Below are 16,241 nucleotides of genomic sequence, written 5' to 3' on the forward strand. Positions count from 1 at the left end.
CGCTAACAGTTTTTTGGTAGAGATTGAAGCAGTCACTGACAACCAGTTGCTCTTTTGCCTGTGAGTCTAACTAGTTGTACCTGTAAATTTAGAGGCAGACAGAGGTACACTAGTGAAGAGGCCTACATGTTGCTGAGAATGACAGATGAGAGCGAAGGGGAAGCCGCCTCACTGTCAGATTCAGACTCAGTATATGAACTGGTAGAGAGCAGCGACACCCTGACAGATAGCTCTGATGACAGAGTGGTCCCTGCTAGGGTCAGGCGTACCGACCCGGTTTTTCTGTTGTTGAAGTACAAGAACCGCAGGGCTCTTGTATGGAGCAGAGAGCCAGTACTAGTGCCGCTCATCCTTCTGGTGAACTAGCAAGCACCAGCGGCCAAGTATATCCTGGTCGTAGTCAAACCAGCACTGAAGCAACAAGTAGCGACGTGGTGAGTCCCATTAGTGCAGTTCAAGCTGGTGCGGTGGCTAGCACAAGTAGTTCCCCACAGCCACCAAGAAGACAGACAGGTCCGTAGAGCTCATAATGCCCTTCCCACTGCATATGCCAATCCTAACTGGGAGCCCACCACTTCTACAGCTCCCATACTTCCCCCATTCACTGGCCAACCCGGAATTCAGGTGATTTTTATTCACTGTTTTTCACTGAAGATTTCTATAGATCTATTGTGGACCAAAGCAATTTTTATGCTGGTCAATTCATCACCGCTAATCCCCATTTGACCCTTGCCAAAGAATGGAAACCTATTATGGTTTCCGAATTTAAGACCTTTCCGGGCCTATCCCTTCTCATGGGCATAACCAAAAAAAGTGAGTTGTGGTCATATTGGTCCACTGACCCAATTCACCATATGCCTGTGTTCTCTGCTTCCATGGCCATGAGGCGATATGAACAGATCTTGCAGTTCATGCAATTCAATGACAATGAACTCTGTCGTCCTCCGAGTGACCCTGAATTTATTGGCTCCACAAAATTCGGCCCCTCGTAAACCATTTCAACCAACAGTTTGCAGCCTTGTTTACTCCCAATCAAGTTGTCTGCGTTGATGAGTCCCTGATTAAATTTTCTGGCCGCTTGTCTTTTAAACAGTATCTCCCCAGCAAGGGTGCCAGATATGGGGTCAAGATGTATAAGCTCTTTGACAGGGCAACAGGCTATACATATAGACCTTCAAGCATACAGGAAATTTAACTTTTAAGGTGGCAATTAAATAAACAATATATTTAAAAAATATATAAATTTTATTAGAATAACAATATGTTTAAAAGGTTTTTACATTCAATAATCAATTGTATAAATGTCATACAATAATGCAGCCACTTGTACTCAACATGTTTCGCTTCTTCAGGAGTTTTATAGTGCTGCATGAAGTTTAACACTGTAATGAGAATACATAATATTAACATCATCCACAACATTGGAAATATTATTAAAGTTTTATTACACTAGTTGTTATTTTTATATATCAAAAAAATATATATATCACATGCAAATTATTGTCAGGCCAAGAGGAAAACCTACCAATTAATCTAAAATCGATTCTTGAGACGATCAGATAAATCTTCCAAAACCTGAGTCAAGGCATAAGGTTGCAACCATAGGGAGAAGGAACTTCTTTAAAACTATATGAAGAAAGTATTTTCTATATTAAATAAAATATGATAAATACCTAATATGCACATATCAAATTTACCCAAATGGTAGGATTTACTTTATTCATCTAGATATTTGAATCTGACCAATAAGTTTCCTCATTTCAATAGAAACAAGTCAAGCTGGAATGCATTAGAGCCAATCGACAGTTGGGTTTTCCTGAATTTCAGGTGTCCGCCCGCAAAAGAGGGGAAAAGTATTCAACAGTGGGGAATCAAACTATTGTGTAAATTCACTGGCTCAAAAAGCAACCCTCCAGCAAATAGTCCTACAAAGAAGAAGAAAAAAGAATGCATATAGTCTGTGTATTGTTCTGATAAAGATAATCTTTTCATAAGGCACAAACCAATCACAAGTTAATTAATAAGGAGCCAAACCGACAATCCATCCTCCCCCAGGAACGACAAAAAGCCTGATAACCAAAGTCTCTTTGTCCATATTAGTTCCGATAGTGAAGCAAAAATGCTTAAATAATTTGTGCTTACAAGTCTGGAAGCAAAAAGAGACGGTTTCTCAGGAGATGGTAAGGAGGTAGAGAAGAGGCTAACAACCTCTCTCTCTCTCGAATCCTCCATCAGAAATGATGACAAAACGCCATCCATTTCAACTCTCCCCATCCCGCTAGTGTCTGATGTCACCTGCAGGGCACGGACAAATTGATCGTGCTACTGCACATGCGAATGTCCAAGATGGCGGATGTGACATCATATGCACAGTGCGAAGATTTGATCTGTCTAAAATGCATTTTTTTGGTTTAGAATATCTACCATTGAATAAAAGAAGAGGGGATAACAACGGGTTGTTACTGCAGTGAGAAGCCCGCTGGATTCACAGCCTGTCAGCCTTAAAATCCCCTGGATTAAATTATGTTTTCAGTTATAAGCCATTTATATAAATGGCTTTGCTCTCCGATTCCACATGACCCCATTTGCTTAATTCATTCCAACAGACAAATTTGAATTTGTCCAGGCTAAATAGTTATTCTATTGACTCTTGCATTGCTTTTGATTTTATTTTAGGTATATTTCAGGCCGAGACGAAAATCCCCCCCCCTTTCTTTCAATGAATTTATGATTGGACCCTGTATGGAGTTCCAAGTAACTATTGAGAAACGATATGTAAAGACTGATTTAAAGCGGGGTTCCACCCTAAAGTGGAACTTTCGCTGATCGGAACCCTCCCCCCCTCCGGTGTCACAATTGGCACCTTTCAGGGGGGAGGGGGGTGGAGATACCTGTCAAAGACAGGTATTTACACCCACTTCCGGGCATAGACTCCCATGGGAGTCTATGCCTCTTCCTGTCCTGCCGCGCTGTCTGCTTGGACACACACGGGTCCCAGAGACAGCGCGGACAATTCCTATTGCGCTGCGCGACTCGCGCATGCGCAGTAGGGAACCGGGAAGTGAAGCCGATTCGCTTCACTTCCTGATTCCCTCACCTAGAATGGTGGCGGCAGCAGCCGAGAGCCGAGCGATCGATCGGCCTCGGCATCGCTGGAACCCGGGACAGGTGAGTGTCCATTTATTAAAAGTCAGCAGCTGTAGTATTTATAGCTGCTGGCTTTTAATATTTTTTTTGTAGGTGGAATCCCTCTTTAAGTTGCTGGGACTTGTCATTAACAACCATATGGACACCCTGGGCACTATTTTGCGAGATGTTTGACCAATCATCTTTAACAAAACGCGAGCCCTATTAATTGTCAACTAATGTCTGTTTGTGGGGACATTTTTCCATCTCGATGATCGGATTGCAAAGTGTTCTCTCTGTATTGTCTGCTTTTTCCCATCCTGTCCTGTGATGCGGAGGGGTGGACCGGAATAATTCTGTGCCTTTTCACTACCCAAATCTTTCTTTTCTGTCAGTATAGTGATAACACAGTCCAGAAATCGAAGATGAAGTTATTCAGCAACTTGGGGGAAGTGTGTGTGAAAAAGAGCTCTGTACTGAAGCAGGTAGAAGGTACTGGGTAAGATCCTTGGGCAGATTTCAATGAAGATCACATTGAAGGCAGCAAACTCAGTGCAAAATAGATGGAAAGTGTATCTGGTACATATCAAAATAGCCAGGCAGTGGATTTCCATGGATGGAAGTAATGTGTCACAAGGAAATGAGGTAGGGTATGGTGTTGGGTTTAAGTAGGTGCAGGTAGATAGTCGAATAAGTCCCACCAGTCCATAATAGCACCCAAAGGTCTCCACAGCACGTCAGTCACCACGTCCACACTCCTCTTGTCATGCCAGCTGAAGTCCCTGCTTGGTAGTTCAAGCATACAAGGCAAGTCAAGTGGCCGTAGTCTGGATCAAAGCATTACACCCTTTGTGATAATAATGTCACGCTGACATGTTTCACTAGTCAAGCTAGTTACTTCAGAGCGAGGCTTACAAACGTACAAAATCTACAGGGGATCAAATAATTATTTTCCCCACTGTTTCAATCTATCAATACATATCAATCAGTTATTCGTAAAAGAAAAAACAATCCCAACCACAACATTAACTGCCTCAAGTTTGCATGTTCTCCCTGTGCCTGCATGGGTTTCCTCCCACACTCCAAAGACATGCTGGCAGGTTAATTTGATCTTGTCTAGACTGGCCCGTGGCAAGTACATGCCTTGAAAAATTATTTATACCCCTTGAAATTTTCCACATTTTGTCATGGTACAACCAAAAACATATGTGACAAAAATCAAATAAGTGATGTTGCGCTCCCTTAAAATAAATAAACAACTCTCAACTGCATACAAAATTGCATACAAAGTTGCATATACCAATACTATAAATCCAACTATCGTGCCAGACCGTAGTCCGTAAATAAAGTGTCAAATGCTGAAAATTAAACTAAAAATACAGTATAAAAGTGTCCAAGTGCTTGATAGAAATCACATTAAATCTAAAGTGCTTAATAATTACATACACAGTTACATATGACTGCACAGTAATGTGAACTCATCTATCGTGATCAAGAGTAGTCCGTAAATAAAGTGTCAAGTGCTACAAATTATACTTAAAATAAAAGCATTTACACAATAGGAGTATCCAGTGTCTCCAAAAATCGCATTCACCAGTGGGAATATGTCATGCACGTAAACTTATTCCTCAAAAAAAAACGCTGCAAACTGTATTGATAATAACATAAACGTGAATCACACAGTGCAATTAAAATATATAAACTAAAGAAAAGAAGAACAACAGTCTCTTAAACAGCATATAAAGTGCCACGTGCTTCGTACAATGCTTCTCCAGGTACAAGGTGCCAAATAAACCAGTGTGTACACACTCCTGTGCCTCTTCAGTGTTCCACACACATCAAGTGAAATGGCCCCTTACCTTACTGCTGTAAGGCAAACAGCAGAAAACGGGGATCTCAGGCTATCCAGGTGGTGTACCCCTACTTCCGGGTTATGGATACTGTCCCCACATCAGTTATTACAAACGGCAGGATCTCATAAAAACAAGAAAGGGGAGGGCTCCAATGGTGAAGTACATAAACACTTTTATTATAACTCAAACTAAAAACAGTGGAGAGGTACTCACAAACGACAAAAAGGTAATTCACAGAAAATTAGCCCAGCGTTCCGTTCGTATCTCGGACGCTACTTCCGGTATCCTAATTCCTCCTATTCTAATAGGAGGAATTAGGATACCGTAAGTAGCGTCCGAGATACGAACGGAACGCTGGGCTAATTTTCTGTGAATTACCTTTTAGTCGTTTGTGAGTACCTCTCCACTGTTTTTAGTTTGAGTTATAATAAAAGTGTTTATGTACTTCACCATTGGAGCCCTCCCCTTTCTTGTTTTTATGAGATCCTGCCGTTTGTAATAACTGATGTGGGGACAGTATCCATAACCCGGAAGTAGGGGTACACCACCTGGATAGCCTGAGATCCCCGTTTTCTGCTGTTTGCCTTACAGCAGTAAGGTAAGGGGCCATTTCACTTGATGTGTGTGGAACACTGAAGAGGCACAGGAGTGTGTACACACTGGTTTATTTGGCACCTTGTACCTGGAGAAGCATTGTACGAAGCACGTGGCACTTTATATGCTGTTTAAGGCTGGGTTCACACTGCTGCGGGGGGAGATCCGGATGTGATTCGCACAGCAAATCACATCCGATCTCCGTAGCACTGCGAGTTCAGCCATACAGATAGTATGGCTGAACTCGCAGCTGTCCCGCAGCAAACTCGCACAGGACCCTTTTTTGGGTCCGCAACGGAATCGGATCGCATGGGGGTTCACACCATGCGATCCGATTCCTGTGCGAGTCGGCAGATCGCACTGCGATATGCCGACGGATCTGGGGGTGTCATTAACATAACATTGACACCCCCAGCCGTCCGCATAGGGCAGTGTGAACTGCCGGCGGGAGGTATGCGATGCGGGAAAACGCCGCGGATTCGCGGCGTTCCCGCATCGCAATAGTGTGAACCTAGCCTTAGAGACTGTTGTTCTTCTTTTCTTTAGTTTATATATTTTAATTGCACTGTGTGATTCACGTTTATGTTATTATCAATACAGTTTGCAGCGTTTTTTTTTGAGGAATAAGTTTACGTGCATGACATATTCCCACTGGTGAATGCGATTTTTGGAGACACTGGATACTCCTATTGTGTAAATGCTTTTATTTTAAGTATAATTTGTAGCACTTGACACTTTATTTACGGACTACTCCTGATCACGATAGATGAGTTCACATTACTGTGCAGTCATATGTAACTGTGTATGTAATTATTAAGCACTTTAGATTTAATGTGATTTCTATCAAGCACTTGGACACTTTTATACTGTATTTTTAGTTTAATTTTCAGCATTTGACACTTTATTTACGGACTACGGTCTGGCACGATAGTTGGATTTAAGTATTGGTATATGCAACTTTGTATGCAATTTTGTATGCAGTTGAGAGTTGTTTATTTATTTTAAGGGAGCGCAACATCACTTATTTGATTTTTGTCACACATTTTTCAGTGGTAGGGTTTATACCGCTGTCGGTGTTCTGCTGCAACCCACCCCTAGTATATAGTGAGATTTGTATATGATAGCGCGGGGATATCCCAATTTTAACCAAAAACATAAATTTATTTTATTGGAATTTTATGTGATAGACCAACACAAAGTGGCACATAATTGTGAAGTGGAAGGAAAATGACAAATGGATTTAAATTTTTTTTACAAATAAATATGTGAAAAGTGTGGCGTGCATTTGTATTCAGCCCCCCTAAGTTAATACTTTGCAAAGCCACCTTTCGCTGCAATTACAGCTGCAATTATTTTTGTGTATGTCTCTACCAGCTTTGTACATCTATAGAGAGACAATGTTGCCCATTCTTCTTTGCAAAATAGCTCAAGTTCTGTCAGATTGGATTGATAACATCTATGAACAGCAATTTTTAAGTCTTGCCACATATTGTGAATTGGATTTAGGTCTGGACTTTGACTGGGCCATTCTAACACATGAATATGCTTTGATCTAATTCATTCCATTGTAACTCTGGCTGTATGTTTAGGGTCCTTGTCCTGCTGGAAAGTGAACCTCCACCCCAGTCTCAAGTCTTTTGCAGACTCTAAAGCCCCATACACACGGTCGGACTTGTACAAACTTTTCCGTGGACTTTTGTACAAAGTGTGTTGTCCACAAGTTTGTATTGCATACACACGGTCGGACTTTTTGACAACAAACACGAACGTGGTGACGTCACAACGTACGGATGCCACTTCAAAAGAGGACGTTCAATGACTCCAGCGCCACCTTTGGTCAACTTCTGTATTGTAGTCTGATCGTTTGCAATGGTTCTGAGCATGCGTGTTTGTACCTTGTACAAAAGTCCGATGCTTTTGCATACACACGGTCGGACTTTGCTCCATCGGACTTCTGTTGTCAAAAAGTTTGTCCGTTCGCAGAGCCAACATAAGTCCGATGAAAACAGAAAAAGTTTGTCCGATGGAGCGTACACACAGTCGGATGTTGCTCCAAAACAGCTAATTTGCATGTTTGTTGTCAAAAAGTCCGACCGTGTGTACGGGCCTTTACAGGTTTTTGTCTAAGATTCCACAGTATTTGGCTCCATCCAGCTTCCAATCAACTGTGACCATCTTCCTGTCCCTGCTGAAGAAAGGCATCCCCACAACATGATGCTGCCACCACCATATTTGTCGGCATGGTGTGTTCAGGGTGATGTGCAGTGTTTGTTTTCCATCACACTTAGTGTTTTTAGGCCAAAAAGTAAAATTTTGGTCCCATCTGACCAGAGCACCTTCTTCCATATGTTTGCAGTGTCCCCCACATGGCTTCTCGCAAACTGCAAACAGGACTTCTTATGGCTCTTTCAACAATGGCTTTCTTCTTGCCACTCTTCCATAAAGGCCAGATTTGTGGAGTGTACGATTAATAGTTGTCCTGTAGACAGATTCTCCTACCTGAGCTGTGGATCTCTGCAGCTCCTCCAGAGTTACCATGGGCCTCTTGGCTGCTTCTCTGATTAATGCTCTCCTTGCCTGGCCTGTCAGTTTAGGTGGACGGCCATGTCATCATAGACATAAGACAAGTTTTTGGCGCAAATCAAAGATAATATTATATTCCCACTGAGAAACAAAGTCTATGAGAGTACATATAATAATGAGTGCAAAAGTGCACTGCTTAATCAAGTCCAAAAAGAGGAATTGGATGCTCTTTAGTTCATTTTGTGGGGGGGAGAGGAGGGGGGAGGAATCCACATACAGGGCTGCCACCTTAGGAGAGCTGAAACTAAGCTCCTGGATTGCTGCAGATAAAAAGAGAAGAAGAGAGGGGCGCCTCTGGGTGCAGATTTTTCAAAAGTTTTATTTACAATGTAATAATAGTAAAATTTGCACTCACATTTAGTAGGCAAAAAAAGGCATTAAACACAAGAGGGGTCATCTGGTGTATCTGATTCAAACGTCAGCCAGTGATCCGGTCCACATCTGTCATCCTGTCATTCCTGTTCCTCTCAGTATGGTCCACTACTGATGTTAGGAGAAAGCCGGCTTATGGTGGACGCAAAGTATGTAGATTTAAAACGAGGCTTGGGAAGCAGAGATGGCCAGGGCGTGGAGCTGTGACGTCATAAACATGCGACGCGTTTCTTGAGCGTGCGGGTCGAGATTGTCAGACGACCGCGCTCTTTCATCAGGCAAATCAGAATAGAATGGAGGGAACCAGGAATTTAAATAGGGGCAGGTTAAAGACATCAGGCGTGACTAAAGGCGGACTGGGACGAGTGATGAGGCTTGGCCAGAGCGGAGTGTGAGGAAAGGATAGATGTGATGGGTTGTGAGAGGGGGAGGGACGAGAGGAGATGTACGGCATGATATAGAGGAGGGGAGGGAGAAATCTATCAAGTGACACTACGGCAAGTGGGTCTATGGGGAAATGCCATGTGCATATCGGCAATAGCCTGAATTCTGTTATACTGATAAGTAAACGGAGAAAAAGCTACATGTACACTTGACGGGAGCTAGGGTTATATAGGGAGGGAAGAGGCATGTAGAGAAAAGGAGCGATATATATATATATATATATATATATATATATATATATAGAAGTATGTAAACATGTATGGAAGAAATAATACATAATAAAATAATTAACATAATAAAAAATCTATGGGAGATGGTAATTAATTGGAGAATAAATGAAGAGAGTATATGTGAGGGAATTAAGAGAATGAAAAAAATAAAAGAATATATATAATACACATATATATATGTCAAGAATTAAAAATGAAAATGATAATATGAATAGAGTATAAGGAAATATGTATGGTAAAAGGTGTATACATGATGAATAGTAGTATGAAGAGAGTGAATAAGAAGAGGGGGGTAATAAGTTCTGGAGATGAGAGAGTGGGTAAAAGAATGCAAGACGCATATATGAACTATGAAAATATAACTGTATAGGGGAATGGACAAATAGGACATGTATGCATAAAAGGATAATATATATATATATATATGTAAAAAATGGAAAGTAAAGGTAAAAACAAGATGTATACATATACGTACATATACACACATACATATACATATGTACACACATACATGCGCATAGGGCACGGAGGGAGAGGAGAAGGGTACGGGGGAGTGGAAAAGGGGGGGGGGGAGACCAAGGGGGGAGGGGAGGAATAGATAAAAAAGTGGCATGTGTGAAACTACACATCCTAAAATTCTGCTTAAAAAGGTATGATGTAGGGAGAAGGTTTTTTTCGCTAATACAGAATAATAAAGATTTTTTTCTATACGTGCATAGATAAAGATACAAACCAAAATATTAGTATCAATACATAATCATTTAAAAAAAAAAAAAAAACAGTAATGATAAAACATGAGACAATAAACTATCTTGTTATAATAGCCAATCTACTTCCCTTACAAGGGCATGGATTGGAGGCAAGGAGGTGGCCACAATAACAATGGGGTACCACTATAATAAAAAGGAATATATATGTGAGAGAATATATAAAAAATATATAAGTAGAATATATATATGAACGAAAAAATATGTATAGCATGTATATTAATTAATAGGAAAAACATGCAAATTGAAGTGATATGTATAAGAGGGGATGTTTTCATTATGGAGTCATGTTATGTAATTGGGAGAACGCCATGGATGAGGTGTATCTAGTATGAGACAGTTTAACATCTGCAAAATCAGCGGGTAGGCTACTGAGTAGTAATACATCAAAGAATGGTGGCAATTTCGATACATTCGTTGATTCCCTCTGGGGAGAGTGCGTCAAGGGTATAGATCCAGAAGGTTTCCCGAGAGCATAATTTTTTGAATCTCTCCGCTGGGGGGAAATGGTTAGGGATCTGCTCGATAACCCAAACCTTGAGGCCTAATGTGGACCCTTTATGTGGACCCTAATGTGGACCCTTTATGGATCCTCCCCCTCTCACAACCCATCACATCTATCCTTTCCTCACACTCCGATCGGTGCCACCGATCCACATAGCGTGCCTAGACACTTTGCCCTCTCTCATAAAGGGTCCACATTAGGCCTCAAGGTTTGGGTTATCGAGCAGATCCCTAACCATTTCACCCAGGCAGAGAGATTCAAAAAATTATGCTCTCGGGAAACCTTCTGGATCTATACCCTTGACGCACTCTCCCCAGGGGGAATCAACGAATGTATAGAAATTGCCACCATTCTTTGATGTATTACTACTCAGTAGCCTACCCGCTGATTTTGCAGATGTTAAACTGTCTCATACTAGATACACCTCATCCATGGCGTTCTCCCAATTACATAACATGACTCCATAATGAAAACATCCCCTCTTATACATATCACTTCAATCTGCATGTTTTTCCTATTAATTAATATACATGCTATACATATTTTTTTCTTTCATATATATATATTCTTATATATTTTTTTTATATATTCTCTCACATATATATTCCTTTTTATTATAGTGGTACCCCATTGTTATTGTGGCCACCTCCTTGCCTCCAATCCATGCCCTTGTAAGGGAAGTAGATTGGCTATTATAACAAGATAGTTTATTGTCTCATGTTTTATCATTACTGTTTTTTTTTTTTTTTTTTTTAATGATTATGTTTTTTAAATGATTATGTATTGATACTAATATTTTGGTTTGTATCTGTATCTATGCACGTATAGAAAATAATCTTTCTTATTCTGTATTAGCAAAAAAAAACCTTCTCCCTACATCATACCTTTTTAGGCAGAATTTTAGGATGTGTAGTTTCACACATGCCACTTTTTTATCTATTCCTCCCCTCCCCCCTTGGTCTTCCCCCCCCCCCCTTTCCACTCCCCCGTACCCTTCTCCTCTCCCTCCGTGCCCTATGCGCATGTATGTGTGTACATATGTATATGTATGTGTGTATATGTACGTATATGTATACATCTTGTTTTTACCTTTACTTTCCATTTTTTACATATATATGTGTGTATATATATATATATATATATATATATATATATATATATATATATATATATATTATTTATATTATCCTTTTATGCATACATGTCCTATTTGTCCATTCCACTATACAGTTATATTTACATAGTTCATATATGCGTCTAGCATTCTTTTACCCACTCTCTCATCTCCAGAACTTATTACCCCCCTCTTCTCATTCACTCTCTTCATACTACTATTCATCATGTATACACCTTTTACCATACATATTTCCTTATACTCTATTCATATTATCATTTTCATTTTTAATTCTTGACATATATATATATGTGTATTTATATATATATATATATATATATATATATAGTATATATATTCTTTTATTTTTTTCATTCTCTTAATTCCCTCACATATACTCTCTTCATTTATTCTCCAATTAATTACCATCTCCCATAGATTTTTTATTATGTTAATTATTTTATTATGTATTATTTCTTCCATACATGTTTACATACTTCTATATATATATTTATCGCTCCTTTTCTCTACATGCCTCTTCCCTCCCTATATAACCCTAGCTCCCGTCAAGTGTACATGTAGCTTTTTCTCCGTTTACTTATCAGTATAACAGAATTCAGGCTATTGCCGATATGCACATGGCATTTCCCCATAGACCCACTTGCCGTAGTGTCACTTGATAGATTTCTCCCTCCCCTCCTCTATATCATGCCGTACATCTCCTCTCCTCTCGTCCCTCCCCCTCTCACAACCCATCACATCTATCCTTTCCTCACACTCCGCTCTGGCCACGCCCCATCACTCGTCCCAGTCCGCCTTTAGTCACGCCTGATGTCTTTAACCTGCCCCTATTTAAATTCCTGGTTCCCTCCATTCTATTCTGATTTTCCTGATGAAAGAGCGCGGTCGTCTGACAATCTCGACCCGCACGCTCAAGAAACGCGTCGCATGTTTATGACGTCACAGCTCCGCGCCCTGGCCATCTCTGCTTCCCAAGCCTCGTTTTAAATCTACATACTTTGCGTCCACCATAAGCCGGCTTTCTCCTAACATCAGTAGTGGACCATACTGAGAGGAACAGGAATGACAGGATGACAGATGTGGACCGGATCACTGGCTGACGTTTGAATCAGATACACCAGATGACCCCTCTTGTGTTTAATGCCTTTTTTTGCCTACTAAATGTGAGTGCAAATTTTACTATTATTACATTGTAAATAAAACTTTTGAAAAATCTGCACCCAGAGGCGCCCCTCTCTTCTTCTCTTTTTATCTGCGGCCATGTCTTCATAGGTTTGCAGTTGTGTCATACTCTTTCCATTTTCGGACAATGGATTGAACAGTGCTCTGTGAGATGTTCAGAGCTTAGGATATTTTTTTATAACCTAACCCTGCTTTAAAGTTCCTACCAACTGTATCCCTGACCTGTCTAATGTGTTCCTTGGCCTTCATAATGCTGTTTGTTCATTAAGGTTCTCTATCAAACCTCTAAGAGCTTCATAGAACAGCTGTATTTATACTGAGATTTAATTACACACAGATGGACTCAATTTACTAATTAGGTGACTTCTGAGGGCAATTGGTTCCACTAGAATTTAGTTAGGAGTATCAGAATAAAGGGGGCTGAATACAAATGCACGCCACACTTTTCAGATATTTATTTGTAACAAATTTGGAAAACCATTTGTCATTTTTCTCCCACTTCACAATTATGTGCCAGTTTGTGTTGGTCTATCACATAAAATACATTTGCGTTTTTGGTTGTAACATGAAAAAATTTGGAAAGTTTCAAGGGACGTGAATACTTTTTCAAGGAACCAAAAGTGCCTGTAATAAATAAATAAATATTTCTATTGATGCCAAGCTAACAATTTCAGAGGTCTGAATAGACATTTCAATAACAGCAGATAGTTTGTATAGTGTCGTGAGATGAACCTTAATTAGGTGTTTTATAACAGATTAGAATCAAAAGAATGTTTTTTCCCTCTTTACACACTAATAGAAAGGATTATGTAATAGTAAGGATTTTGTTATGTAATAGTAAGGATTTTCTAATTAAAATATTTAGATTTTCATAAAGAAAACCTGTAAAAATAAGATCTATGCCCGTGTCTGCCTCAATTCTACGCTGTCCCCTCCCTTTCCACTGCTTAGGGCTAGTACGCAGGGTTGCCCCTTTCCCAGGGCTCTCTGCCTTAGCACTTGAGCTCCTTGCATTTCTTTTCTGCTAGGCGACCACACTGCGGGGACTACCTGTGAGTACCTGGGAAGAAAGAATTTCACTGTAGGCTGATGACACTCTGCTATATCTAGGAGATTTGGGCCCTTCCCTCCGCTCTGCCCTGGCGATTATTCATACCTTCTGAACTTTTTCAGGCTTTCGGGTTAACTGGAATAAGTCCCTAGCGATTCCCATTACTCCGCCACCCATAACTGTGATCCCTTTTGCCCCACTTAAGGTTTTAACTAAATTTCCTTACCTTGGCATAGGTTCAACATAATCTTTCCTGGAAATTGTGTGACAGGAGGTCCAATCTAAATACAGCACCTCATCCCAGAAATTAATTACAACAACAGCAGAAATTCCAAGGAAAAAAGGAGGGATTATTAGGGTGCTACAATGATGGAAATTATTATTATTTTTTAATTAATACAAAATGTATTACATTTTAAAAGAAGTCATACATATGCAAGAAAAGGGGAAAAAAATATACAAAATATAAAAATGCAAAACAAAAAATCCAAATAAAACTGTTCTCTCCAGTGTCCAGGAAATACAAAGTTTGTACTATATTAGGCCAAGATGGTGGTAGCCATAAAAATGCTGTCCAATCAATCCTTCCCTACATGTTTCGCCATAAAAATGGCTTCCTCAGGGGCAATAGAATATAAATAGAGACAACAATTCCCGGGGTCACCCTACAACACCGACGAGCGGGGCGCAAATCCCGTAGACAATCAACCAAGGTCCACCTTAGTGTAGCTCAACTAACAGTGAGGACAAACGTAAATTGCAGGGCAGTCCCAGCACATAGCAGGTGTTGATGTTAGTAACACCGAAACAAAGGGCAGGCTCCCTGTAAAAAAATAAATAAATCTCACTATAGACAGAAACCGACATACAGCGCCTCCATGAACCCAGCGGGTCAATAATCTTTCCTGCTATATAACAGATAATCTTCTCCCACTGCTTCACAATTTTGTTCGAAAATGCTCTACATCTCTTCTCTTAGTACTATCAGTCAGGCAAATCTTATAAATCTAAATTTCTGAACTTTTTTCCTCAATCCCCGGTCCCTATACCCAAGTCATTTTTCACTAAATTGGAAAAAACAATTACCACCTTACTATGGGCCAGACGCTTCCTAAAACACCAAGTCGACTTTGTACCTTCCTCTTGACTGTGACGGCTTAGCTCTCCTGAATTCTTTTGAGGACCCCAGGCTAGCCCTGCTCTTACTACTCCAATAAAAACAATATCTCTTGTTTGGAAGCAAGCTAGAGCTCAATATGTGGCAGATGACACATACTTTCCATTTACTCCCTTGTGGGGCAATCCCAATCTTTCTCACTTCCACACAATCCCAGATCCTTCCCTACTGGCCAGACATGGAATTACGCTACTCAAGCATATTATGCCACAGTTCTGCCTTCTGTGCTTTTAAAAACTGTGAGACTGCTATTGATTATCCAATCATATGTTTTTCCAATTTCCCCAATTGTGCGGCTGCTGCATAATTCTTTCATAACATACTGACCTCTGACCCCTTAGAACAGCTGTAGTTTAGAGCTATCTCTCTAAACCGCTGTCAGCACTTTATTCTCAATTGATTCCCTTAACCTTGCCCAAAATGACTGATCTTTACAGCAAATGTAGGCAGGCAGGCCGATATTCTTTCCCTTACAGACGATGACTGGGAAGACTGCATACTTCACTTCTTGAAAACCATGATTTTTTCTACTGATCGGTTCCTACAACTGAAATTCCTACATTGTGTTTATTATACATCCCAGCGACTTTCTCTTATATACCCTGGGGCCTCAGATATTTTCTCTCACTGTGGCACAGAGGTTGGTACTTATTTTCATGTCTTTTAGTCATGCCTGGCTATACAACATTATTGGAATGGTGTGGCGGATATAGTTAACAATGTAAGTGGTCTCTCACGCCCATTGGATCCAACCATTTGGTTCCTGGGCCTGGAGGAAGGAGTGGTGCCTGATAAACACAACTTTTTGTGTTCTACAAGGCATATTATGCACATAGGGAAATTCTTCTATATTGGAAGTCTTCCTTAGCCCCACTGTAAGCGGATGGAAAAGGCTATTAATGATACTCTTCCCCATATTAATTATCATATGCTAGTAAGTACTACACACACAAATTTGATCAAATCTGGAACTGTTGGGTTGATGCACAGGGCGACACTGTGTGATACATGCCCTGCTACTTTCTAGACTATTACTGTGAGTTTTCAAGCTGCCTATGACCTTACCCTCTACCCCCCCCCCCCCCCCTTCTTGCTGCTGATTGTGCATTCCCATTTACCTTCAGAGTGTGTTAGTATAGTCTGTAATGTTATATTTTGATATTGCATTATACATTGGGCTTACTGCCCCTCCCTTTTTTGTGAATGTGAGATACTATTGTTA

At 40.3% G+C, this 16,241-nt stretch overlaps 1 protein-coding gene across 3 annotated transcripts in view; it reads right to left on the reverse strand.

Moving 5' to 3' along the window:
• Positions 1-1,226: 1,226 nt before the first annotated feature.
• The window catches only part of XPNPEP3 (X-prolyl aminopeptidase 3), a 287,901-nt gene continuing 272,886 nt past the window's right edge, over positions 1,227-16,241 (reverse strand). For 2 of the 3 annotated variants that reach the window (XR_013262366.1, XM_077452550.1), the window contains 2 exons: positions 1,526-1,626; positions 1,227-1,382 (listed from right to left, as the gene is read on the reverse strand). Coding sequence is in view for 2 of the 3 variants with exons in the window: in XM_077452550.1 (XP_077308676.1) it covers positions 1,556-1,626 (71 nt within the window). In the remaining variant the exon portion in view is untranslated. Of the gene's footprint in view, positions 1,627-16,241 lie in introns of all 3 variants that reach the window. The other variant, XM_077452549.1, reaches the window with a different exon arrangement.

Source organism: Lithobates pipiens, unplaced genomic scaffold (assembly GCF_037356315.1).
Source record: "Lithobates pipiens isolate NorthernLeopardFrog02 unplaced genomic scaffold, aLitPip1_a1.2 Scaffold_23, whole genome shotgun sequence".
Classification (NCBI taxonomy): domain Eukaryota; kingdom Metazoa; phylum Chordata; class Amphibia; order Anura; family Ranidae; genus Lithobates; species Lithobates pipiens.